Source organism: Aulostomus chinensis, chromosome 9 (assembly GCF_037954235.1).
Source record: "Aulostomus chinensis isolate RoL2024-O1b breed Wild chromosome 9, RoL_Achi_v1.0, whole genome shotgun sequence".
Taxonomy (NCBI): domain Eukaryota; kingdom Metazoa; phylum Chordata; class Actinopteri; order Syngnathiformes; family Aulostomidae; genus Aulostomus; species Aulostomus chinensis.
Window position 1 is genome coordinate 24,713,002 of NC_141328.1, and position 22,652 is coordinate 24,735,653.

The window sequence follows — 22,652 nt, forward strand, 5'->3', positions numbered from 1 at the left end:
GGAACACTTTGTCTCTGGAAGAGGAGTTCTGAAGGAAGAAAAAAAAAAGAAAAAAAAAAGAGTGGTGGCTGATGAGATTTAAAGACAGGAGCAGTGAGGTACGCCTGATTTGATCAGACACCAAAAAAAGGGGGCAACGTGGCTAATGAGGTGTTCCATTCTGTGGGTTATACGGATGCAACTGCAAATATGAAAAAAACAAAAAACAAAACAAAAAAAAACCTGCATTAAATTCACAAGTACTGAATGTACAAAATCTGTAATTACTCCTGAAAACATTGGTGATGTTTGTGTTCCATTTTTAATCTTATTTCTCAGAAGGGAAATCACAAGGGGAGTGCAAGTATTGAATTATTTCTGGAGCCATTCCTGGATGTGGAGTCACATGTGTGTTAATTAACAATGACTGATTGCTCGCCTGTACTCATTACTGTGTACAGTATTGAGTACACACCGCGTTGGGGAGGATTAAAACAACACACTGCTTACATCTAGAGCTGCTGGTGTTTTCTTGTCTATGTGCTCTCAACGTCTCATTAACGTTGGAGACACAGACACTAAACCTCCCGCAAACGTTTATTACATAACACATAAACATAATGTTTCCCGTTTAATGGCCTCTGTTGCAGGAGCATTTAGAATACTAAAGTGTCCATCTACCCAGCACCGCACACACTCGTGCACAGCGCGACTGTACGTGTGTGTCTGTGTGTAGGTCTCAGTACTGGTGACCTACCTTTGATCCGGTAAAGGACAGAACTAGAAAGTGTCCAGGGTTACCTTAAGAGATGGGATAAAGGGAGCCCTGCTGCGAGGTGACATTCTGCCCTCTCTGTCCTGTCCAGCTCTGGAGCTGTGCTGGTGTGTGTGTGTGTGTTTGGGGGTGGGGGGCACAGCCACATGCTGTCTGGAGCTCTGCTGTGTTGTGCTGCTCACATCTATTATTGATATGACGTATAAATAGTTCACACATGCACAGAGAAGTCTGGGAAAACATCGGATTTTGGAGACCTTTGATGGAGAGGGGACATGGCTGCTCGAAATAAATGTGTAATAAAATGTGACCTGGATGTGAAACGCTTTTCTACTGAATTGTGAATCGGCAGATTACACTCTGGTACAGTACTGTCTATGTTATGAAACCAGCTCGTCTGATTGCATTTTAGCTTGCTTGCATGTTTCTCTCTGAACATTTTTCTTTTTTTCTCTTTTATTTTAAACAAGAAATAATCAAATATGGAGGGAAGTGTAAAGCAGCCACACAGAACCTGTGGCCAGGTATTATATTTCGATATTTAGAATCCCAGGAAGAACAGATATCCATCTGTGTGTTTCTGATAGGATTCCTTCATAAAAACATACACAGACTACAAAAAGCCTATCCAGCTGGCAAGAATAGTTTGAAAGTCATCAAATGTTTAGTACCATGTTTGAAATAGATTGGTTTCCGCCAAAAAATATAAATCATTAATGTGGCTAAAAATAAAATACTGTCACAGCACCGTGAGTTATAGGACTGTGCCAGTAGTCCAGTGCACATCAGGAGGTTGGGAGTGCCCTGAGTGGGAGCCTGCTAGGCCCCGCCTCCTACTAATTATGCATGCAGTAACCATGGAGACTGAGCGAGTAGCGCCCCAGCAGCCCATCACGACCCACTTCAAAAGCGCCTGTAGTCCGTAGCGCGATAGTAGAGTAGCAGCGAGCCGCAGCAGCGGGGCAGAGTAACGGCACCAAGGCAGCTGCTCCTGAGATGCAACATCTGGAAATCTGCTAATAACCAGGTGGAGGATTCTCAGATAGGAGAATTACGCCTCTGCGACTGTTCCAGATGTGGGGAGCGCCTCTTCCAAAGTACCACAGCCGCGGTTTGGATGCGAGATGGAGACATAGGGGGTTCCTCTCAAGAACGCGCACAGTGAAGAAACTCCAGCCGGTTTAGAGAGGACGCTTGAAGTCAGAATGGTTCAAAACGTGGTGTTGGTGTTTCTTCGCAGGAGGCTGAGCCAGAGACCGAACGTGGAGGAGCTGGAGAGTCGGAACATTCTAAAACGTGAGTTCACAACTTCAGATTTCTGTCTCTAAACTGCTCCCGTCATTACCAGAAGTCACTGTTGGGAAAGAAGAAGACGAAAAAGAATCCCTGATGATAATAATAGCACAGCGCTCCATTATTCAGAGGCCAAAGAACGCATGAATGCACATTCCATCACTTCACCGTAAACACTCGGAGGAGCGCTGCCGAGCGCCGCATCCTCCTCGCACTTCCTCCACCTCAGCGCTGTAATAGTAGGAGATGAAGCCGTGGAATCTGTAGGCTGATTATTTGTTTCTTGTTTCCCCAGAGAGAAACGACCAGACAGAGCAAGAGGAGAGGAGGGAGATCAAACAACGGCTCAACAGAAAGGTACAACACTGCGAACCACAGATATCGTTGACCTGATGCACTATGCAATTTTAAATGTAATACTAAGAAGCTTTTTTTTTATTATTGTAAATAATGCCGTATTTAAAAACAGACTGGTCAAAAATCTTGATTAAGTCTAGTTAAAAAGTCTGGGTTAAAATCCTGGTTCAGACTAGTTGAAAATCCTGGTTAATCCAGATTTACAGCATCCAGCTACAAATATCTGTCTGACTTGTGTTGTCCAGCTCAACCAGCGGCCCACCGTAGACGAACTGCGGGACAGAAAGATTCTGATCCGCTTCAGTGACTACGTGGAGGTGGCCAAAGCTCAGGACTACGACAGGAGAGCAGACAAGCCCTGGACTCGGCTCTCAGCGGCAGACAAGGTGTGTGTTTGTCCCAATAACATCTCTCAGCATGACCATGTTGCTGGTCCAGCTTATCTCACAAAATCCCTTCAGCTTTTTTTTTGGGGACGGAATGGTCAGAGGGCGCAGAACCAAAAGGCTCAGGGTGCACTCAGACTTGTGTTAATGCTGTGTTTTCCTCGTCTCCACAGGCTGCAATCCGAAAAGAGCTGAACGAGTTCAAAAGCACTGAGATGGAAGTGCACGCCTCAAGCAAACACCTAACGAGGTCAGTATTCAGCTGGTGTGTGTGTATGTGTAGTGTGAGGGAATGCACAAGGGCTCTATTCTGGGATGCTGTGCTCTAAATTTAGCTCTCCTTGCTCATCTGGAGAGAGCAGAGGAGCTAAAGATAGATGGGAGTGTGGGGGGGGGGGGTGTTGTCCTCTGGAGAGCTCAACCTGCCACGCAAAGATAAAATGCTAGCGTGTCCTTGGCTAAGCCCCCTTGGAGAACAGGGGTCCTTGCTGTAACAGTGACCCAAAGGGATGCTGGGAACCGAACACGCCAGATCGACTGAGTCTAAAAATAGACTCCAAGAACTGATTAATAGCTGCAATCCCAGCACGGCACCATTAAACATACATTCTTTACGCTTGTGTCTCCAGGTTCCACCGGCCGTGAAAGCCAGGAGTTTCTTCTGTGAAGAAGTGCTGAGCTTAGAAATTTCCTGAGGCTGCTCTCAAGAGCTTGGAGCCTTTTTGCCTTCAGAGTGTCTTTCACCTTCTTCCAGCATTCTCGACGATCATATCACCAGTATGAGAGCACGAGTGTTGGAGGGAAGACGGCGGCGATGTTTGCAGCAGTGGGTCCCAGTGCCACGTGCTGGCTGGCAGGTGGAAGAGGACTTGGGTGGCGCCTCTGACTCTCAGGGTGAGAGCAGAGGAGGGGAAAAAAACAATCTTGTCATTCAGTCAGTGTTGTTCTTTTGTACTATTTCATGGACTCATTGGACGAGGCGGCGGGAACCCGTGTAGGGGGAGGAAGTTGTGCATGTGACCAGCTTCACCTTTTCTTAAACTGATGAATAACGTGTCACTCAGACTGTGCAGGGTGGTATCGGGGATGAATTTGATATAAACTGTACATACAGTATGTCAATCTGAATGGGAGCATCATTGTCTTCACTGAAAAGAGAAACACCTTTGTAAGCACTTCTCTTCAAAATACAAGGTCTTTTTTTTAAGAATGGCTCGTGATTTTCTTCAACACATTTATTTTCAGTGAATCAAGATGAAGAGGTATTTAAAAAGAAAAGAAAAAAAGAAAGACCAATATATTACGTATTTTGTCGGCCATTTCCAGAGCTTAAATATGAATAAATAACCAATTAAAATATTCCATAGCCAAGACAATTACAACAACCTGTACTGACTTTAAGAACACCACAATATCAGAATAATGCTCATAAAAACATGCAGGAGTAGAACGCACAGTGACACACTCAGGTCAAGAGCAACTGAGAACACATCAACTTATTATAAAAGCAGAAACTGGACAAATCAATGCTGGTACAAGTACACAACACGGTGTGTAGTAGGTACTTGTAGACACCTTTGTTTGACTCAAATCCCAGCTCCATTGGGGAAAAACAGAGCATGCAGACCTCTCTTGACACTCTTGATCTCCCCTTCTTGCTACGAGAAAGGGGTTAAGTGTTTAAAAGCTGCTTCAGTTCAAGCCGTAACATCATAGATTCTGTTTGTTGTGTACGCGCTGAGAAAAAGCCAACTGACTTCTTTGTGTCCAATCCGTACAGAAGGAGAACACGTGTCTACTCACCATCTCGCTGAGGAGTCTGTCCTGAACTGACTTCATGTCCTTTCTAATCAGGCACATCTGAAAACAGCAGGCAGAGCAACAGGGTTTCAAAGGTGGTGACAGAGAATATGACAAGCAGGGGACACGTGAGAACGACATAGGCAGAATGTTCTAAAGGTCCTTCAGCCAAATATGATTGGTCAAACAGCTTGACGGGGGTAACGTGAGATTTATACAGCTAATTAGGAGTCTAACACTTCTGCAGAAACAATAAAGAGCAGTGGACAGTGACTGTGAAGTTCAGGCCTGAGGGTCAGACCTGGGATGTGAATATTCTCTCCTCACAGTCCAAGCTGTGGCACATGTTATTCTCCAGAGCGTTTTTCAGGGTCTCGATTCTGGAGGGAAGAAGATAGCGGGACAACACCAAATATGAGAGAGAAACGAAGAAGGCACACGAGGTGGAAAGCTTACAAAACTTTACATGACCTATTTCTTTAAAAATGTGAAAAAGGAATCCTGAAGTCAACATCGTTAAATATGAGGTTGTAGTTCGTTATTCAAGGGATGATTTGAATCCTAAATTCACTGATTTCTGCCTTGGTCAAATGTTAGTGATGCAGAATCAGTACTGGGGGACGCATGTATCAGGAGACAGATTAGGACATCAACTCTACTGTTACAGGTATGTGAGGCACCACAGAGCCAGTTACAGCAGATCTTAACATCAAGGGGATAAGGAGCTAAAAAGCCTTGCCAGAGAGACAGGAGTGAGGCAAATCATCTGAAAAGGTGACCATAGTTCATCATAGTTGGACGTGTTCAAAGAAAACACACGCTGCCCATTAGACTATGACGCTACATGTGGTTAAAAGTCTGTGACGATGCTCCTCACCTTCCATAATGCTTATAATAATAGAGTGCTACAGGGGTGGCATATTTTTGTAGTATTTCCATGGGTTCCCTATGGGTTTTCTACAGTGGATTTTGTATTATTGCCAAAATAAGCTCTCCGACAAAAGGAGTATGAAACTCAACATGTTTAGTTCAGCAAGATAATCTTCACAAAGGAAGCACCATCACTTTTCTGTTTTCTGAAGCACAAGTGCAACTGTTAGAAGAGCGATGTTAACCTTAATCTATGAGCAAACAACACTGCCGAAGCGTGGCTTCAATGTCACGATATTTAGTGTCGCACTTTGACACAGACAGTAAGTGGCAAAAACAGACAACTTGTGCAATATTTTTTAGCCACTTAGCAGCAACTTTTTGAAGTCATATAAAAGTTTCAAAATTACCGAGCGTGGCATTTAATGATGTTCTTGATGCCATAAAACAAAATGTTAAATTATCTTAAATTAATCTGAATCACATTTCAGGCATTTTAGGTTTTAGTACTTTTCTTGCATGACTCTACAAGTGATACTTTCACTTCTGGAAGCCTGTGTAGGACCATTGTTACATTAGTTGATCCCATAGACAGTCACCTATTCAAGCCAAGTTGGCCCAACATTGCTGATTTACATAACTTCACACTGAATGAAGTTAATGACTACTGATTTCATGGACAAATACAAGCCCCCGAGTCAAACTTTTTGTTTCTGACTATTTGAAAGTAGGAAAGATAGTAAAAATCCCATCAACACAACAGCATCTTTTCAACATATCTTGAACCAGAAAACATATATATTTCGGCTGTTTGACATGACGTGCTTTAAATAACTAATATTCTTTCACCTCCCCTGAAACTGTCTGGAGCCCCCGAAGGAGGCCCATCTTGCATTTGAAAAGCTCTGCTTTAAACCTTGTAGAGAGGAATCTGCCTTTTAAGAGCACAAAACTCTTGGTTATCCATGTATTTCGGAGTGATTATGGCCTCAATATATTTTTGTTACGCTCATTAAACTTTGAATGGGTAACTCAGTCAGAAGGGCCCTCAGCAGTCAGGGTGCTAAACTGGATAACAGTAGCTTAGTCACAAGAAGAATCACTTACATCCAAAAAAGAACTTGTGCTGTAGGGTACATAACAAGCTTGTGACCATAAACTATTCAAGCATTGTAATATATGTTCCAAAGAATAAACACTTATAGTTCAATGGTTTACCCAGTGTTTAGGTTCAAGTCTTGTGTTAACAGCACTGATCACATTCAGATCTATTTTTACCTCCACTTCTGTGGCTCCCGGTAAGAATGGAAAGATGTGGCCAGTTTTTTCCAGTATATCTGAGGAAGACAAAGGGAACACACACTGGTGGGAACCGAGTGACATCAGTATCTTTGCTTTTCAATAGTGCTTGTCAAAAATTCCCCAAATTATCACACAACTAGTACCACAATAAGAAATACAGAGGGACAGAAACAGTGTAATCTACACTCAGGTTTTTCTCCATGTTCTTCAGCACAATTTCCTCTTGCTCCACTTTTTGGATTTCCTCCAACAGGACCCTCTGGGTTTGTTCAAGATCCTGAGTCCTGTACAGTGCACAGAACACACACCAGCAAAGTGGAAATTAAAAAGAGAAAGACAACAAAAAAGCTTTTTTTTTTTTTTTTTTTTCATACAAGAAGATGACCTAACACTGTAAAGTTCAAGCTCATAAACCATTCAAGCATTTGGGATGGAAGTATGACTTCTAGCTTTGACTTGTGCAGTCTTTTTTTCATTTGGATTCTTCTCCTACTCATATTCAAGTCAAAATTAAGTGATACTTTGATGGTAAAACAGTGGCACATTTGCTCACAAAGAGAGTAATCTGTTTTGACATATCCAACTATTTTCCTCTGCTTATCCTACTAAGGGTCGCCGGGGGGGGGGGGGGGGGGGCGCACGACTGGAGCCTATCCCAGCAGCTTTCGGGCGAGAGGCGGGGTTCACCCTGGACAGCCTGTTTTGAAACAGTTGGCTCTAACTAACCTGTATTTGGTAACTTGCATTTTGAGGGCAGAGACATGTTGCTGGATGGTCTTAAAAGACTGCTTGTTGTAAACCTCCATCATCTTGTAACGGCTCTGGAAAACAAAACAAAACAAAACAAAACAAAACAGATTGTGCTTCAGAAAGATCATCATTTAAAATCTATTAAAAGGATCAAGGATGAAGCAAACATAGCTGATAAGAAAGTCACTGCTTTTTCACAAACAATTTTTGCTGAATTCTCAGTTCTCAGTTGTGTTGAAATGTCCTTGAGCAAGACACTGAACCAAAAATTGCTCCTGTTAGTGGTTTGGTACCTTGCAGGGCAGCATAAACCATCAGCATGTGAGCGGGTGTGCGTGTGTGCGTGAATGGATGAAAGAGGCAATACTGTAAAGCACTTGGAGTCCTAAAGTAGAAAAGAGAGTATGTTTCCATTTTCCATAGGTTCCCTATGATCAGAAAATGGGAAACTTCAAGAAAACAGCATGTCAGAACTGCAATCACTTCAGTGTTTTTATTGCCATGGTGTCTTGATACATTTGTCTCATCAATGAGTGTGTGACCAACCTGGATCTTCTTCTTTAGGTTAGAGCTTAGCTGCTGGCACAGGTTACCCGGGTTTACAGAGGCATCAGGTAAATCCAACTCATCTTCCATGTCCACATCTGCATCCGCTCCTTCAGCCTCCCAGTGACCAGAGCTCACTGTGATGGAAGAGGACATCACCTGGCTCATCTCACCATCAGCAGATGCTTCACCAACTAAAGATTACGGAGACATCCACTGATACATCAGAGAGCAAAACCTCACATGAACCCATAAAATATTAGATTTTAATATCATCGTATTTGATGAATTTATTATTTGTAAAAATAACTTTGTCTTACAAGATTTGAATAATCTCCTAGGTTTCATCCGAAGAGGACGTGCCATTCTTATCTTGCTTTCCTTCTTCTCATCATCCTCAGAGTTACTGGACAAGGACAGGTGACGCTTGCGACAGGGGCCTGCCACAAAAACAGGATCTGAGCACAGTCGAGCCCTGCTTTTACAAAATCATTAACAAGAACAACAGTTTCATTAAATGCAACTGTCAAATTACATCCATGATTTCAGTGTCGAGGAAATTGGGATTACACTATAATAAGTGTAATCCATAACCAGTGACCATTATGGTCCACACTGGGCTTTTACCTGACACATGAAGGTGAGCAGAGTCATGGTCTCTGTCTGAAGTTGGAGTTTTCTGTCAAGATAGACAGTGAAGCATCAGCTGTTGGTTTGACTCTTCAGTTCTCAGTTAGTTAAATTTAAGGATTTGCAAGACCTTTTGAAGGTCTTAAAAAATAAGTAGTGTGAAGGATAGGAAGGGGAGGAAGAGAGATTTACAGGTAAATTCATTGTTTTATTGTCTGTCCCAACAAAGATTAATAGATGAAAGTAAGGATAACATAATGTTTTCCCCTTTCTACAATTCTACGATTTCATTTAGCAGACGCTTTTGTCCAAAGCGACGCACAACACAAGCAAGAATTCAGACTTAAGGAAAAACCCATAGTAAGCGCAAAATGTGCCCTTTCACATCTAAAAATAGTTCTATTTTGGATAGGTAATGATGCCATGACAGCCCCAAACCACTGTGCAACACACTAGCCAGGCGTGTTTTGATTAATTCTGACCCTCCACAATTTGGAGCTTGGTTTTGTTTTGTCTTTTTTAAGTGATCAATACACAGTTGTTCTCAAAACGCGTTTAAAGTCTGACAACTTCATAAAAGTAAATATGACTTCATAATTTCATCAATTTCTAAGACATTGAATGAAAATGCAGAAAAGTCGGATTCTTTTTTAGATTTATTGATGTATTCAGACCCTGTAAAAATGCTAACGACTCAGTCAATCGTTGACTGTCCTGTCAGACCGTTTTTACAGTTCTAATCAAGATAGAATCATGACATGTTAGGGGCGGTAAAGCTCTCCCTACCTCTGTGTTAGGAGAAACAGGCAGCACAGCATTGTGGCTGTCATCAACTTTACTTGAGACCGATGATGATTTAGCAGATGACTGGTTCAGCGAAACCTGAGATACTGGAGATACTTCGGTGAGGCCATAATGACAGTCATAGCCAACAGTAACATCAGGGAAAGGTGACTGGGGGGGAGATGGCATGCATGGCTTGTCCAGCTCCAGAAGTGTCGATGTCAACAGTGGATGGGAGGACAGAGACAAAGGAGATTGAGGCGCTGAGAATAGGCACTGCTGGATTGGACAAATAAGGGATGGAAGTTATGGAGAGGGAAGGAAAGTTATGAGAAATGGTGGACAAGAAGTAATGTGGCAATTATCTAATCACCATGCCTGTCTTGGATAAGTGACAGTTAATGGAAAATACATTTTCCACAATACATTAAGAGGTCCAGATGGAGAGCTGCGGCACTATTATCTGCTCTGCCTGGAGTTAAATAGGTCATTTCAATCAGGCTAATTGTTCAGATCGTCATATGCAATTCTGATGTTATTTACATAATTACATAATGTACTGTCAAATAGCAAAGTTCTCACATGGCCACATCACACACACATTTACCCCTGTGTAACTTGATCTCCCCATGTAACATGTAAAAACTTGTAGGAGTTGATTCAGATTCAGAGACAACATAAGTTTTAAAGACACGAATGGTTATTTAGAAGTGTTCCTTCTTCACTTCCTTGCCTCTCATCGTCTCAGGTGGTCCGGGAATTTCAAACACTAATGCTCAGGTCACAGTCCTACTTTTTGAAATTCTAGGTTGCTCTGTCTTTAAAGGCCTGCAGTCATCGAATACTTCACACCTTCTACCTTGTCACTCGAGTGATTCTCACGCGACTGTCGAGTGACGTCAATGACTTCTATGTGGCGTGAAGGTAAGTGAATCACTCAAAGATGATAAATACCAGGAAAGTCCTTTACAGTCATTAGAACTGAATTCTGTGGTGAGCTGTTAAAACATCTTTAGGATGACACCAGTAGACTTAACCAGCTAAAATCGCTGGCCTGCCTTGATACACAGTCTTTCATCAGGGTAAAAAAAAAGTTTGTGGAGGCCTCTGAATGCCATCCTAGGCCCTAATTCAGATAGAAACCTGAACTTAAGATGCTTTACCTCAGTTGCACTCAGCCCAATGGGAGAACCAGGTGTAATGGGTGGACCTGTGCGGGTCAGTGATGAAAGAGAGTGGGGAGACTGGATCGACTGAGCTTTGGCTTTGCTGCACTTATTTTCCTTTTTTCCATTATAGAAGGAAGAAGGTTTTAAGTCCCCTTTACTGCTGACTGTGGAGTGAGGTTTGGGTTGCAGCAGGATTGGCGAGAGGGTGTCCCGGCAGGGAGGGTCAGGGGAGGCAGGGAGTGGGGATCCCCGCGGGGTGAGGAGAGGGGAGCAGGTCAAACCTAAGGTTGGGGCTGACCTCTCAACAGCTGTGTGGGTCCAAAATAAACACAGATGTTCAAACAGCTGGACAGAGAGCACAAGGTCAATACATACATGCAGTTCAACATCTCAATTTACAGTTTAAAGTTTGGAGAGCAACAGGGACATTTATGTAACAGCTTTAAACTTGACCAAACCAAAATGGTTTATGTTTACAGGGGTAATGCTTCATCACTGATCCTGATCAGAGCAAGTAAATGCTTTGCAATGATAAAAAGTCTAACTGTATTAAGTGAACTAAACCATGACTTGCTGCAATTTAGCAGAATTAATGCAAAAGCAATGTATGTCAGAGACAGGACACAGTTTTATGTCCAAAGCACTTATGAAACAATCCAATGTACTATGCCACAAAGAAGTCAAATGACTGTTATCTAACTGGATCTAATGTGCGGCTTCTTACATCTCATCGTCTCAATGAAAGCAGGGAACGTAGATGAGGAAGCCTGGCGGGCAGCTGGGGCACACTTCAATGAATTCATCTGTTCTTGAGCATGATCAGCATTTTCCCTTTTTAATGTAGCAGTTTCCTGAGGAACATTTCCAGGCCTCTTCTGGTACAAAACAGATCAGTTCAGTTCTGTTAACAACCATTACATCTGTTCAGGCCAACAGTGTGTCAGTGTGTGTGTGTGTGTGTGTGCGTGTGTGTGTGTGTGTGTGTGTGTGTGTGTACATGTGCTGGTTTTCCCAGTTTAGGTTATTGCCCTGTTCTGCCAGCGGATAAATACAATTATATCAACATTTAGAGTGGTTTGCTCTAAATAAACTATCAAGTCAAGCAGTGTGTGGTAGTTTTTTTTTTTTTAATTGTCGAATGGTTCCTGCGATCTACCAGCACCTGACCCAGAGGCTGTGCGTGGAAATTTGAACCTTTTGATCTATATATCTATATATACATATTAAAGATAATAAGTTATAGCACACCCAAGTTTGTTACTGCTTGTACCGGTACAAATGTCAGCAGTAAACTGCTTGAGGGAAAAGTTTTCATCACCAAAACTAGGCCATGAAGTGTACACTGAGATGTTAAACTATGAAAATTCTGATAAAAACGTTTTGCACAGAAGAAAGTCTAACATGCACGCGCACGCACACATACAACATAAATGGTTCCCACCTTGTTATATTTTGGCTTTTTCAAGCTGGAGTGGCTGATATTGTCTGGTCTCGGACAGGTGATTGTAAATTGTTCATCTGAGGTTCTTCTTCTCCTCTTTAACTCTGGAGCCTTCAAGGGGCTTTTACTCTTCCTCTGCTGGCCTTCATAAGATATCTATTGGAAGACAAAGCAAAAAGGACAGCGAAATTACTGCAGCGATCAACTAGTACAACTTGTTTTTGAGCAACACACCCATGGGCATACAGATGGGTGCAAGTACATTTACTTTTGGATACTGGGCTACAGTTTACATCTGTATCTGCCAAAATCTAGCTTAGGCTACATGTGTGCCTTAGTCAGAATGGAGCAAGTTGTTAACTAAACAGATTACAGGATGTGATGTTTTCTGACACACTGATGTACAGATGATTTGTACAGATACCATAAATAATCCCTCAATATTACAAATTAACTTGAAGGTCTATACCTTGAAAATGGGTGGCTGCTTTGACACAGTCTGACTGGTCACTGCCCTCTATCTCCTGTGTGTGTGTGTTTTCTGTGTGTGTGTGTGTGTGTGTGTGTGAGTGTGTGTGTGTGTGTGTGTGTGTATGTGTGTGTGTGAAAACACATATGCACAATTAAAATGAAGGGAGAAAAACAAAAGGAACATCTCTTGCCTTGGTTGGCGGAGGCTCCTGTGGTTCTGACTGGCTGTCATCACTGTCTGGGTCTCTGTAGCTCTTGGTAGTGGTGGCTGCAGCTCTCTGGGGCCTCCTAGCTGCAGCTTTTGGTCTGTCAGGTGCTGCTGTCGATTTCACTGCCTTATTAGACTGTTCCCCTGTGTTCTTCAAAACTGGCAGCTTCTGATTAAACAATGACACAGAGTGGCTGAGTATAATAATGCATTCCATGCTTACAGCATATTATATAGAAAATAAACAGTACTGTCTTACCTTGTTAGGTCTATTGTTCTCCTTGGCAAGTTTAGGAGAGCGTATGGTTGAATCAGGGGCTTTATCTGCCATGAAAGAAAGCACATCAGATTTATGAAATTACAAATGTATTAAAATCGTTGCATCAGAATTCAGTGTCACAACTTGGAAACGGTGAGCAGAATAAAAGCCCTACATGAAGATGCTGCTTTAGGCTTGATGGGCGGCTGTCTGGAGTATTTGGTAATACTGGGTTTCTTGTTCGACCCTCTCAACCAGCTGGCGTCTGTCATGGCATTGTCTGTGTCTGTGTCACTGAAAAGATGCTTCTTCACATGCCTCTTCTCCTGCAACATGTAGTGACGGACATGGCATAAAAAGATTGCTGGCTAACACAGGGTGCTTCAAATTCAAATAGTGTGATTGCAGCATAACTATTGTCCTAAGAGTAAGTCTAAGCATCGCAGTTTGAAAAATATACATTTAAAAAAAAAAACTTCAATATTTAAAAGCTGTAACAATAACAACATACTTTTGCTGCAGATTGTCCTAAGGTTGTCCTGACTGTGATGCAGTGTCTTGAGGAGTTGTGGGTGTCACTGCCAAACAACATGAGTAGAAAATACAAAATATTTATCTTGATATCAAGTTGAGTCAATGACAGTAATGTTATACAGGCAAATGTCAATTATTAGACCTACTTGCTTGATATCGCAGATGCATCAGTGAAGGTGTCTTTTTGCTACAGTGATTAAAACAGACATCAAATGTGACATTGGCAAACCAAGCGTTCAGTTGCAAAGACAAAAATCTGAAATATTTACCCCGATGCTCACTGGTGCATCATTGTTGAATGCAAAAACATCCACACTGTTCAAAAGAGAAGGAACTAAATTCATCCCACAAAATGAAATGCCAAGTTGTACCTCAAATTTTTTAGGAAGAATTATATTACCTCTGCCTCACAATGTCAGATCTGTTTCGAGATTTCCTTAAGCCTCCAGAGCTCTAGCAGCAGTAGACAAAGATCATCATCAATATATGAAGTTTAAGATATTCCTCACCATAAACCAATTAAACTCCTGATTATTTACCCACATTAAAAGATGGCCAGCTCATATTAAAGATTGGCCTGCTACAAAAACAGAAACAGTCAATGAGTGTCACAGTTCTGGCATCACTACCATTTGTTCATTTCCTACATGAGGGAAACACCACAATCATCAGTGTGAGTACCTCTTAACAACGGGAGGAATCCAGGCCTGAGGGACATTTTCTGCTTTTGCCTTAAATTGGCTGGTAAACTCATAATGGCTTGAGATGAATTTCACCATGCTGCCTGCGACTTCTGTTCCTCTCTAAGTAGAAACAGGAAGGTACTGTAATGTAAGTAATACACACTTACACTCATCAAAATGGATGTCAAGGTCCTTTCTTCTGCAACAAATATTGGGGAAAGAATCTTTACATGTCACTTAAATTCAGGATCAAATCTGAACATTGACACAGGATCTACAGACCACCTGATTAAAAGTCTATATAAAGAAAATGTGCTCAGGGTTTCATCTTTCCAGCTTCTTCAAATACACGTTTTACCACATGGGGTCAGCATCGACAATGTATCAAGAAATGGCAAACTTCAAGCAAACAGTTGCTTATGTTCACATTATCATTTATTTTGAGCTGTCTGGTAACCTGATAAATGCAAGTCCAATTCCTACCATTTACTGTACTAACTCCTAGGTGAATATCTGTCTCATTAGCTGCTAACTGCTCAACAACATTCACCGGCAATTCACTGACAGCATTTGCTTTTGAGTGCTGAGCAAGTAGCCACTGGGTTTTTTATGAAAAAAGCTGCCTGTTTGGCCAATGAAGAATGATGGTAACATCCAAAAAAGATATGAAAAGCAGAAAACTCTATAGCTTAAAAGGAAGCGACTCTTAAACAAAAATGAGATTCAGGACTCAATCAATGGAACAATGCATTTTCGTGAAAGGAATCAGTTCATGGAACAAGCTGAACAAAGAAACCAAAAAAATCTAAATCAAATGTAACACTATAAAAATTATAAAAAACACATGTAAATGAAATGTGTTAAGTTTGATTGCAATACTGATTGTTATTGCAGATTTAAAAAGGAAAAAAAAAAAGAAACAGTAAAGCAAGTGGCTGTGTGGGCTTGCAGCTATTATATTTATTTTGCTTTTATATCATGCTCTCTGTAAAGCAGAAGTCCTTGTATAAAGGGGCATAGTGACAAAGATTTCTTCTCCCTTTCATTCAGGATTTGGCAACATTTTTATATTTAGAAAATCTTGTTCTTTTCTTTTGTCAATGAATGAACTAAACTAAACCCAGGTGAAGTGAAGTAGACTGCTAAGTGACTGGACGAAACTTCCCAGAGAGCTCCCTTTCAGACATGGGAAGCTGGGTGATGATTATTAGGATCTCATGTCATATGATATTCTGTTATCACAAAAATTACATTTAAGTGACATTACAGTTTTTAGAGTCCATACCTTCTCTTTGCCTGAGCAGGGCCTGCGACTTTCTTTAACCATAAAATCTGGTGTTATTCTGTCCTGCAGATTTTTGGTTGCGGAGGCCTTGATTGGAGCTTCGACTGGAACACCATTTGAGTCCGGAGACAACTGGCCTTTGATTTTCCCCTCCGCCAGGCTACTTCCCTGCAGTTTGGCCAAAGTGGAACCACATCTATCTAAAGTGCCTCTGCCTTCTGAGTCCTTTGTGACATCAGATATTTTTCTTGGGCCTGCAGCTGCCTGCTGAGGTGCAGCATCTTGGTTTGCCTCATTGAGGAACTCTTGCAGGCCTTGGGTGAATCTGGTATAGAGTTGTTTTGGGGTAACTGGACCAGATTGTGGAACGGACAATGTTGCATGTTCCTGCTTCTTTACCAGACTTGAACACAGCTCTTTAAAGAAAAAAAATATACAAATTTTCATTCTCTGAATAATTAGAATTTGTGTCTGAACTAAAATTTTGTGTGTTACTGGCTTTAGGCCTAGAGATGGGTAACACATTTTAGCAATTTGCTTACCGGGTCTTGGCAGACGATTTATTTCCTGCGTAGGCATCATTAGCATCTCAGAAACTGACAGTTTACTCCAGTTAGAAGGTCTACAAGTTGAACACAATTATGTGGTGTACAGAAACATACTATATGCATACAATAATACAAACAAAAGGCTTCTTGGCTACTTGGATGGTTTCTGTTCTTACATGTCTCTCTCATTTATGATCTGGGTGTCAGGCACAAAATTATCCTCTGTAAGTAAAGAGATAAGTTATGAGTCTCTGAAGAAGAGCAGCATAATAGTATTTCTGGGTTAAAATTAATTCCAAGTCAGTGTAGCAATACAACACCTTGAGACTGTTCTTTCCCCTCTCCTGCTGGAACCACATTTGCTGCTCTTGCCAGTGGTATGCTCTGTAGCATAACCACAAATCAGACAATGCAAATGGCTAGTGTAGTTTGTGTTAATAGATTTTGCTTCCCTCTAAAATTATAAGTAGTAAATATTGGCTTGATGAGACAGCTGGGAACTTAAGTCTTAAAAATTATTTGGGTTATCATGTTTATTTTTACTCAATGCATTAAATTACTGAGAAGAACCAAAGGAATTATTGTAATACATGTGTGCTGTGTTCATTGGCAAATCAAATCATACCAGCACACCGTATTGTATGATTTTACCTTTTTGTGTTTAGTAGGCTTATTCTTGAAGGGCTGTTCAGCAGCTGTGCTCTGCAGACACACATTAGACTCAGACAGAGCATAACAGAAAAGATAACATTTGAATACAAAACACAATATCACATTTTACATGATCAAATAAAGGTTTTAGAGCTTAAGTCCATAGTACAATATATTCAGTAAAAGCCATACCTGCCCTTTCATGCTGCTCGGTCTTGTGTGATGATGGCAGTTTTTATCAGCTGTCCTTAGTGCTCCCTGGCTAACTTCACTCTGCCTATCAACTGAACGCAGCATCTCCAGTGACGGTTTCTCTTTACGCTTGGTTGAGGTGTCTGAAAAGCAGAAGGGAGCAATAAAAAAGCTGACAGTTACATCTTCACTCCATGCTTGAATCTATCTGTATCCAAATTAAGAGACTGAGAAAGAGAGTGTTCTTCAGGCTAAACTAGTCCTGTGTGAATGAAGTGTAAACATAAGGTGTCCAATCAACAAGGTGGGAGGCAACTGCAATTTATGCACCACTTGTATTAAAAATATGCAAGATATATAAAATGTGATTTTCTTTGTGTTTGATGAGAATTTTGGTCAGACAAGAACCAACTGACCCTTTATGTTAAAACTAAAAACGGTTCCATTATAATGCTAGTCTGTTTGAGTTCATCTTAGTTTAAATTATTTTCCATTTTTAAAGATACATGTAAGGAGTGCTGATGGTAACACCGCAACTGCTGTTGTCTTTTGCCACTGATTCAATCGTGTACCAGCAGGGAGGGGGTTGATTTCATGCAAGCTTCCTCCTGCACTGCTGCTGATGAAAGTGGTGGACTCAGAAATCCTCATCTTGGCTGGGGTCCCCATCTGGTCAGAGAATCAGAATGACTGTCAGTGAATTAAATATCCAGATCCTCTGCTAATGGTCAGCTTCCATATCCGATATCATCAAAGTGAAGTTTGCAGAACGGAGTCACTTAGACTAAAGATGCAGAAATTCTTCATACAATAGCAATTCAATGTCTTGAGCAAAAATGCCTTTATAAGTCACAGGTCAACTACTCCTGCAATCAGTATGGTTGAATTCATTTCTGCCCTCCACTGGCAGTTTTTAAATGAAGTTCAGCATGTGAGGAAGTGTCAAATATATTCAAATCGTATTTATCCAGTAACCCCTACTGAGGTATATTAACTCTTGTTCACACTTAAATTGCAAAAGGGCAAAACTCATGATTTATCTAAATTGCAATTCAATGTATTCAGACAATCAGAAAAAATATCTGACTGACACAATGGATAAATATTGGGGCCGGGCGATATCAGGAAAACATGCGATGTGCGATTACACTGTTCAGTTGTTGCGATGACGATATGACCTGCGATAAATGTGTGTGTGTGTGTGTGTGTATATATATATATATATATATATATATATATATGAAATATCAAAGGGTGCATATTAGCTACAGTACATTAAAGCATATTTTTCTTTTTTAATATTTACAGCTAACATAGACCACAAACACTGAATAGCCTATGCCCATTGAATAAAGAAACTGAACAGTTATTTATACAACATATGCTTTTATTTTTAACATATTGCACATTGCAATTGCACAAGGCTCATACCTGACTGTTGGCAAATTCAAACAATTTCCAAGACTCTAACTAAAAGATATCTGGGAGAAAACATCAATAAAATAAATTAAACATGGCAACTGGCAAATTAAACATTTCTCCCATTATAAAGATCAAGACCTGCCAATGCCATCATCTTGCTAAACAGGTGGCAATTACAGTACTACGTTGGAGAAAACTTTAGTGAGTAATATCGAACCACTAAATCAAGAAAAAGGGAGATTTATTCATCCCAAAACTCCTTTGACACTTCTCTTATTTCAAGTTCTTACACAGGAACACCAACATGTTCACTTTGCTAGGTTTCAAGCAGGAGCGCTGACATGTCACCACATTCCCTGACGCGAAAAAGAGCCTCTCGGAGGGCGAACGAGTGGCTGCGGACTTGGTGTTGTCGGCTGTTTTGCACCTTGGCTCTCTTTGAATTGTTTGTGCAGGTCTTTGTGGTGTTTCAGGTGTTGATGAAGATTGGTCGTGTTTCCCCTCGTAGTTGCCACGACCGCCCCACGTTTTACGCAGTACCTGGGCTTGTACGACGTTGTCTTGTTTGAACCCAAAATGGCTCCAAATGAGTGAGGAGCTATTTTTTTCGTCGCTAGTTTTGTCTGCGTCATCGTCCACGTAACACGCCTGCCCTCGGCTCCACTAGCTTGCTCGTGGCGGCTATCACCACACACGCTGTATGTAGCTGACACCACATCACAAATTAATGTCATGGGCCATACACGCAGCTAATTTAACAATGTGGCATGTGATTGGTTTATTTTCGAAGCATGTGACAATGAACTTCTCATCATGGACATGACTTTTACGATGTGTTAATCACATTTTGATATCGCGATGACGATTAAAATTCGATTAATCGCCCAGCCCTAATAAATATGTTACATAACATAAGCTATGATTGTAAAAATCCGATAGGTTTGTAGTGCCTGGTTATGTATATTCAAAAGCTCCCTGAGCTGACACTAATCATAACATGGCTGTACTCTATGTAACATCACACTGCTGGATATGAGATTAAGATATAATACAAAACTGTTTCACCTTTAAAGGGGATGACAGGGTTGGCAAACAGGGAGGGGCCGTGGTTTTCTCACTTTCACTGACAGACACCGGGCTCTCAGGAACGATGACCTGCATGGAGAGCGGCGTGCAGCGCAAACATATCAATGGCTGCTTTTTCAAAATATTCATGGTGGTAAAACACAAACTCATGTATGCTTAATTTCAAAAAGGTAAACATTAAAAGAATTGAAGTTAAAGCCACGTTCTTCACTTATTTCATTCACATGCTTGTTCACATTACATTGTGATCCCATCTCAAGCCTTTCTTGAGGCAGTACATCTACAAATGGCAGCTTTCACTAGTTCAATAGTTTAACATGTCATCACCTTCTTATAAATAACTGCCTAAGTCATTTTTGATAACATTTTTCTTTTGCCTGAATCCACTCCTTGTGATATTTTCTCTCCAGTTTTATGTGTTTTCTGAAAAACTTTAAAAAAACGACTTAGGCAATTATTTCAAGAAGGCGATGATACGTAACATCCACACTAACTGTAAGTGCATAATGATATCATTACGCTGAAACACCAATAGTTACCTGTGATCCATTCTCTTCCATCACTATTTTCACTGTAGTCTTCACTACAGATGTGCTTGTCTTTCCCACAAAGCCCTAACAGGTGGACAGATGTGTTCATTAATTTTCCTAATCTTCATTATTCGCGTGACTCTACTTGGGGTAAAACCACGAATACTGCAGTTTAAACATACAGGCAAAGTTTATGAAGACTTTACTGGTAATAAACTGTTACAATTGACTGAACCAAGCTGAAATTGCGTTAATTTTTCACTGAATGCTAAAATCACTATCATATATAACATTGAGCTCTATGTACTGAACACTAGTATAACAACAAACTGAAAAAAAATATTTGTGAGCATTGTGTCATATAAGAGTGGAGAATACTTCTCATGCTTACTTTGTTTTTCCTGTGTCCATAGACACTACAAGTAGTCTGCAGGATGTCCAGGGAGGAGCTAAAGTAGATGCTGAGACTTGATCCCTCCACACTGCCCACAGACACCACCTCTGACAGGTTCAGCTGCAAGACTTGCCTCTTGCCCTTCTCTGAGGGAAAAGAACACACAAATGACACGACCGGCCAGATACAAATCAAAGGGAGATATTACAATATCTATACGAAGATTGTACTGACTGACGTAATACCTGATCCTACAACAGAAGTCATCATATTTTGATTACCTGTAACAGAGTAACTTTGGACCTCATTCTCATTTATGCACATGGTTTCCCACTGGCTCTGCAGTAGAGTACATCAACGAGAGAAACAGAACAGGCTGAAACTCATCTGTAGCTGGTGATCTAAATGTAAATCAACACAGACAATAATCTTGAGGGTACCTGTGCTTCTTCATCAGCCAAAGAGAAGTAAAATGAGATGCTGTGGCTTCCAAGGTTGAAGTCCATCCAAAATGCTTCCAACTTCTCGTCAGCTGGCATCAGCAGCTGACAACATAACCACAAACCTCTCAAAGCCCTTACTGATGCACTTGGTAGTACAGTACACAAGTTTGATCATGCATTCAAATTAATAGCACCAATTAGACAAAGACTTCTTCACAACTTTTATAACACTGATTTAGATATGCTGTCAGACTCTAGACAGGTGTTGCTGTTAATTTATATGATGATACATTGTAAAACATGCAATGAGTCGATCATGAGTGACTTAGGAATACAGTTTGTATACAGAGGCTATGTTTTCTTCTGGCTACGTTTCAAATCAGGATAACATTCTGGAGGGGTCTTGTAAATCCTACTGCCTCATAAGAGAATATTGTGCTGGTGGAGAGAGAAAATATAGTTACATAGTACAGGGATGCAAACCAACCAAGTCAACATTAGGGAGGAAAACTTGTTGTTCCACAGCTGTTTTTGTTTTTATGGAAATTCTCCATAAAAATAATCAGAGGTAATACAGTATGGTATGGTTATGTTAGATCATTTCTTAGTTAAATCAGAAAAAAAACAATCACTGTACTATGATTGTATTCCCTCATTGTTATATAATACTACATACAACATGACCAACAATCTTGGCCTATTGCCCACTGCTGCTGTCAATGTTTAGTTTTCATTTTTAGAAATCTTTCAAACTGTTTCACCAATAAATACTGACCTCATGCTTGTCCAGATAAACCTCCAAACACGGAAAGGAATACACTCTACAGTACAGAGTAAATTGTTGTTCAGTTAAGTGCATCCTTGATCAGCATTATAACATATTACAACAAACTGATGTGTTTGTAACATTTGTCATATAAAGTTCACTAAATATATTTAAGGATTTAAAGAAAACACCATGCTGCAAATCAGTTGTCCAAGAAAAACAGAAGGTTTGCTGAGTATGCGTCAACACTGTAAAGAGAAGGAGAACAAGGACAGATACAATATCATGACAACCCTAATGAGCTCTCAGGTTCTCCAGACCATGCCTTGAGAAGCCTTGATCTCGTGTAAAGAGGAGAACAAGGACAGATACAATATCATGACAACCCTAATGAGCTCTCAGGTTCTCCAGACCATAGCTTGAGAAGCCTTGATCTCGTGCATGTGTGTACCTTCTCTTGTCTCCTTGCATACCGTTCACCAAGTTAAGAAACCTGCGACAATCCTGAAAATAAAGACATGTACATAAAGGTCAGCATTGTACTGCTGCTACAATATATTTCCACTGAATTGCAAAAAATGTCAATGTTCATGACAAAAATTGTGCACTTAACCGTCTCAAAGTCTGAATCCCTGATCTTGACAAAGGCACTGGCCACATGTTCCATGCTGAACCAGTGATCTGATTGATCCTTCCTCTGGACAGGGGTGGCCATTCTACATAGTGCCTCCATCAGGGCTGTCTGCAAGTCATAATCTGAGACAAAGAGACTTTATTGTAGATTTGTGTGTCTTTTGTTGAAAAATATTGAATTATGTTAATTTAAAAAAAAACATTACCACCACCCTCCAATACCTGACCAGCAAGCCTGATCCTATGAAAAATATGATGAATATTCATCAGTTTGCAGAACGTGTAGATGATGTAATATAACAACGATGGTCATGACATACATGATATCCGAGGCCTCCTGTGATCTTAGGATCTTCCTCTCTTTCTTGAGCTCCACTGGCATTTTGTCCAAAATTATGTTAAATTTCCGGATTGCCTATGCAGATATTGTTACAAGTATTATAAGTGTAAGCGTATAAGACCTCAC

At 40.8% G+C, this 22,652-nt stretch overlaps 2 protein-coding genes across 10 annotated transcripts in view; one reads left to right on the forward strand and one right to left on the reverse strand.

Moving 5' to 3' along the window:
* phactr3a (phosphatase and actin regulator 3a) overlaps nucleotides 1-3,981 on the forward strand; it is a 32,425-nt gene extending 28,444 nt beyond the window's left edge. For all 4 annotated transcript variants that reach the window (XM_086214480.1, XM_086214481.1, XM_086214479.1 and 1 more), the window contains 5 exons: nucleotides 1,995-2,050; nucleotides 2,343-2,404; nucleotides 2,650-2,790; nucleotides 2,964-3,040; nucleotides 3,420-3,981. In XM_086214480.1, the coding sequence (XP_086070606.1) occupies nucleotides 1,995-2,050; nucleotides 2,343-2,404; nucleotides 2,650-2,790; nucleotides 2,964-3,040; nucleotides 3,420-3,435 (352 nt within the window). In that variant the 3' untranslated portion in view covers nucleotides 3,436-3,981. The remainder of the gene's footprint in view (nucleotides 1-1,994; nucleotides 2,051-2,342; nucleotides 2,405-2,649; nucleotides 2,791-2,963; nucleotides 3,041-3,419) is intronic.
* Nucleotides 1-22,652, reverse strand: part of sycp2 (synaptonemal complex protein 2) — a 39,749-nt gene that overhangs the window by 15,128 nt on the left and 1,969 nt on the right. For 2 of the 6 annotated variants that reach the window (XR_015117928.1, XR_015117929.1), the window contains exons 8-45: nucleotides 22,507-22,601; nucleotides 22,393-22,427; nucleotides 22,167-22,309; nucleotides 22,005-22,057; nucleotides 21,563-21,608; nucleotides 20,785-20,889; nucleotides 20,626-20,683; nucleotides 20,342-20,490; nucleotides 19,960-20,034; nucleotides 19,400-19,489; nucleotides 17,485-17,581; nucleotides 16,913-17,055; nucleotides 16,721-16,771; nucleotides 16,390-16,453; nucleotides 16,246-16,291; nucleotides 16,064-16,143; nucleotides 15,522-15,937; nucleotides 14,235-14,356; nucleotides 14,097-14,133; nucleotides 13,954-14,006; nucleotides 13,823-13,868; nucleotides 13,700-13,740; nucleotides 13,531-13,597; nucleotides 13,195-13,345; nucleotides 13,020-13,084; nucleotides 12,744-12,929; nucleotides 12,082-12,237; nucleotides 11,365-11,515; nucleotides 10,635-10,948; nucleotides 9,475-9,750; nucleotides 8,686-8,737; nucleotides 8,379-8,498; nucleotides 8,059-8,252; nucleotides 7,489-7,583; nucleotides 6,947-7,046; nucleotides 6,739-6,797; nucleotides 4,892-4,970; nucleotides 4,594-4,650 (exon numbers count right to left, since the gene is read on the reverse strand). Coding sequence is in view for 4 of the 6 variants with exons in the window: in XM_086214474.1 (XP_086070600.1) it covers nucleotides 4,256-4,444; nucleotides 4,594-4,650; nucleotides 4,892-4,970; nucleotides 6,739-6,797; nucleotides 6,947-7,046; nucleotides 7,489-7,583; nucleotides 8,059-8,252; nucleotides 8,379-8,498; nucleotides 8,686-8,737; nucleotides 9,475-9,750; nucleotides 10,635-10,948; nucleotides 11,365-11,515; nucleotides 12,082-12,237; nucleotides 12,744-12,929; nucleotides 13,020-13,084; nucleotides 13,195-13,345; nucleotides 13,531-13,597; nucleotides 13,700-13,740; nucleotides 13,823-13,868; nucleotides 13,954-14,006; nucleotides 14,097-14,133; nucleotides 14,235-14,356; nucleotides 15,522-15,937; nucleotides 16,064-16,143; nucleotides 16,246-16,291; nucleotides 16,390-16,453; nucleotides 16,721-16,771; nucleotides 16,913-17,055; nucleotides 17,485-17,581; nucleotides 19,400-19,489; nucleotides 19,960-20,034; nucleotides 20,342-20,490; nucleotides 20,626-20,683; nucleotides 20,785-20,889; nucleotides 21,563-21,608; nucleotides 22,005-22,057; nucleotides 22,167-22,309; nucleotides 22,393-22,427; nucleotides 22,507-22,601 (4,356 nt within the window). In the remaining 2 variants the exon portion in view is untranslated. Of the gene's footprint in view, nucleotides 1-4,003; nucleotides 4,449-4,593; nucleotides 4,651-4,891; nucleotides 4,971-6,738; nucleotides 6,798-6,946; nucleotides 7,047-7,488; nucleotides 7,584-8,058; nucleotides 8,253-8,378; nucleotides 8,499-8,685; nucleotides 8,738-9,474; nucleotides 9,751-10,634; nucleotides 10,949-11,364; nucleotides 11,516-12,081; nucleotides 12,238-12,743; nucleotides 12,930-13,019; nucleotides 13,085-13,194; nucleotides 13,346-13,530; nucleotides 13,598-13,699; nucleotides 13,741-13,822; nucleotides 13,869-13,953; nucleotides 14,007-14,096; nucleotides 14,134-14,234; nucleotides 14,357-15,521; nucleotides 15,938-16,063; nucleotides 16,144-16,245; nucleotides 16,292-16,389; nucleotides 16,454-16,720; nucleotides 16,772-16,912; nucleotides 17,056-17,484; nucleotides 17,582-19,399; nucleotides 19,490-19,959; nucleotides 20,035-20,341; nucleotides 20,491-20,625; nucleotides 20,684-20,784; nucleotides 20,890-21,562; nucleotides 21,609-22,004; nucleotides 22,058-22,166; nucleotides 22,310-22,392; nucleotides 22,428-22,506; nucleotides 22,602-22,652 lie in introns of those variants that run through there. The other 4 variants (XM_086214476.1, XM_086214475.1, XM_086214474.1 and 1 more) reach the window with 4 other exon arrangements.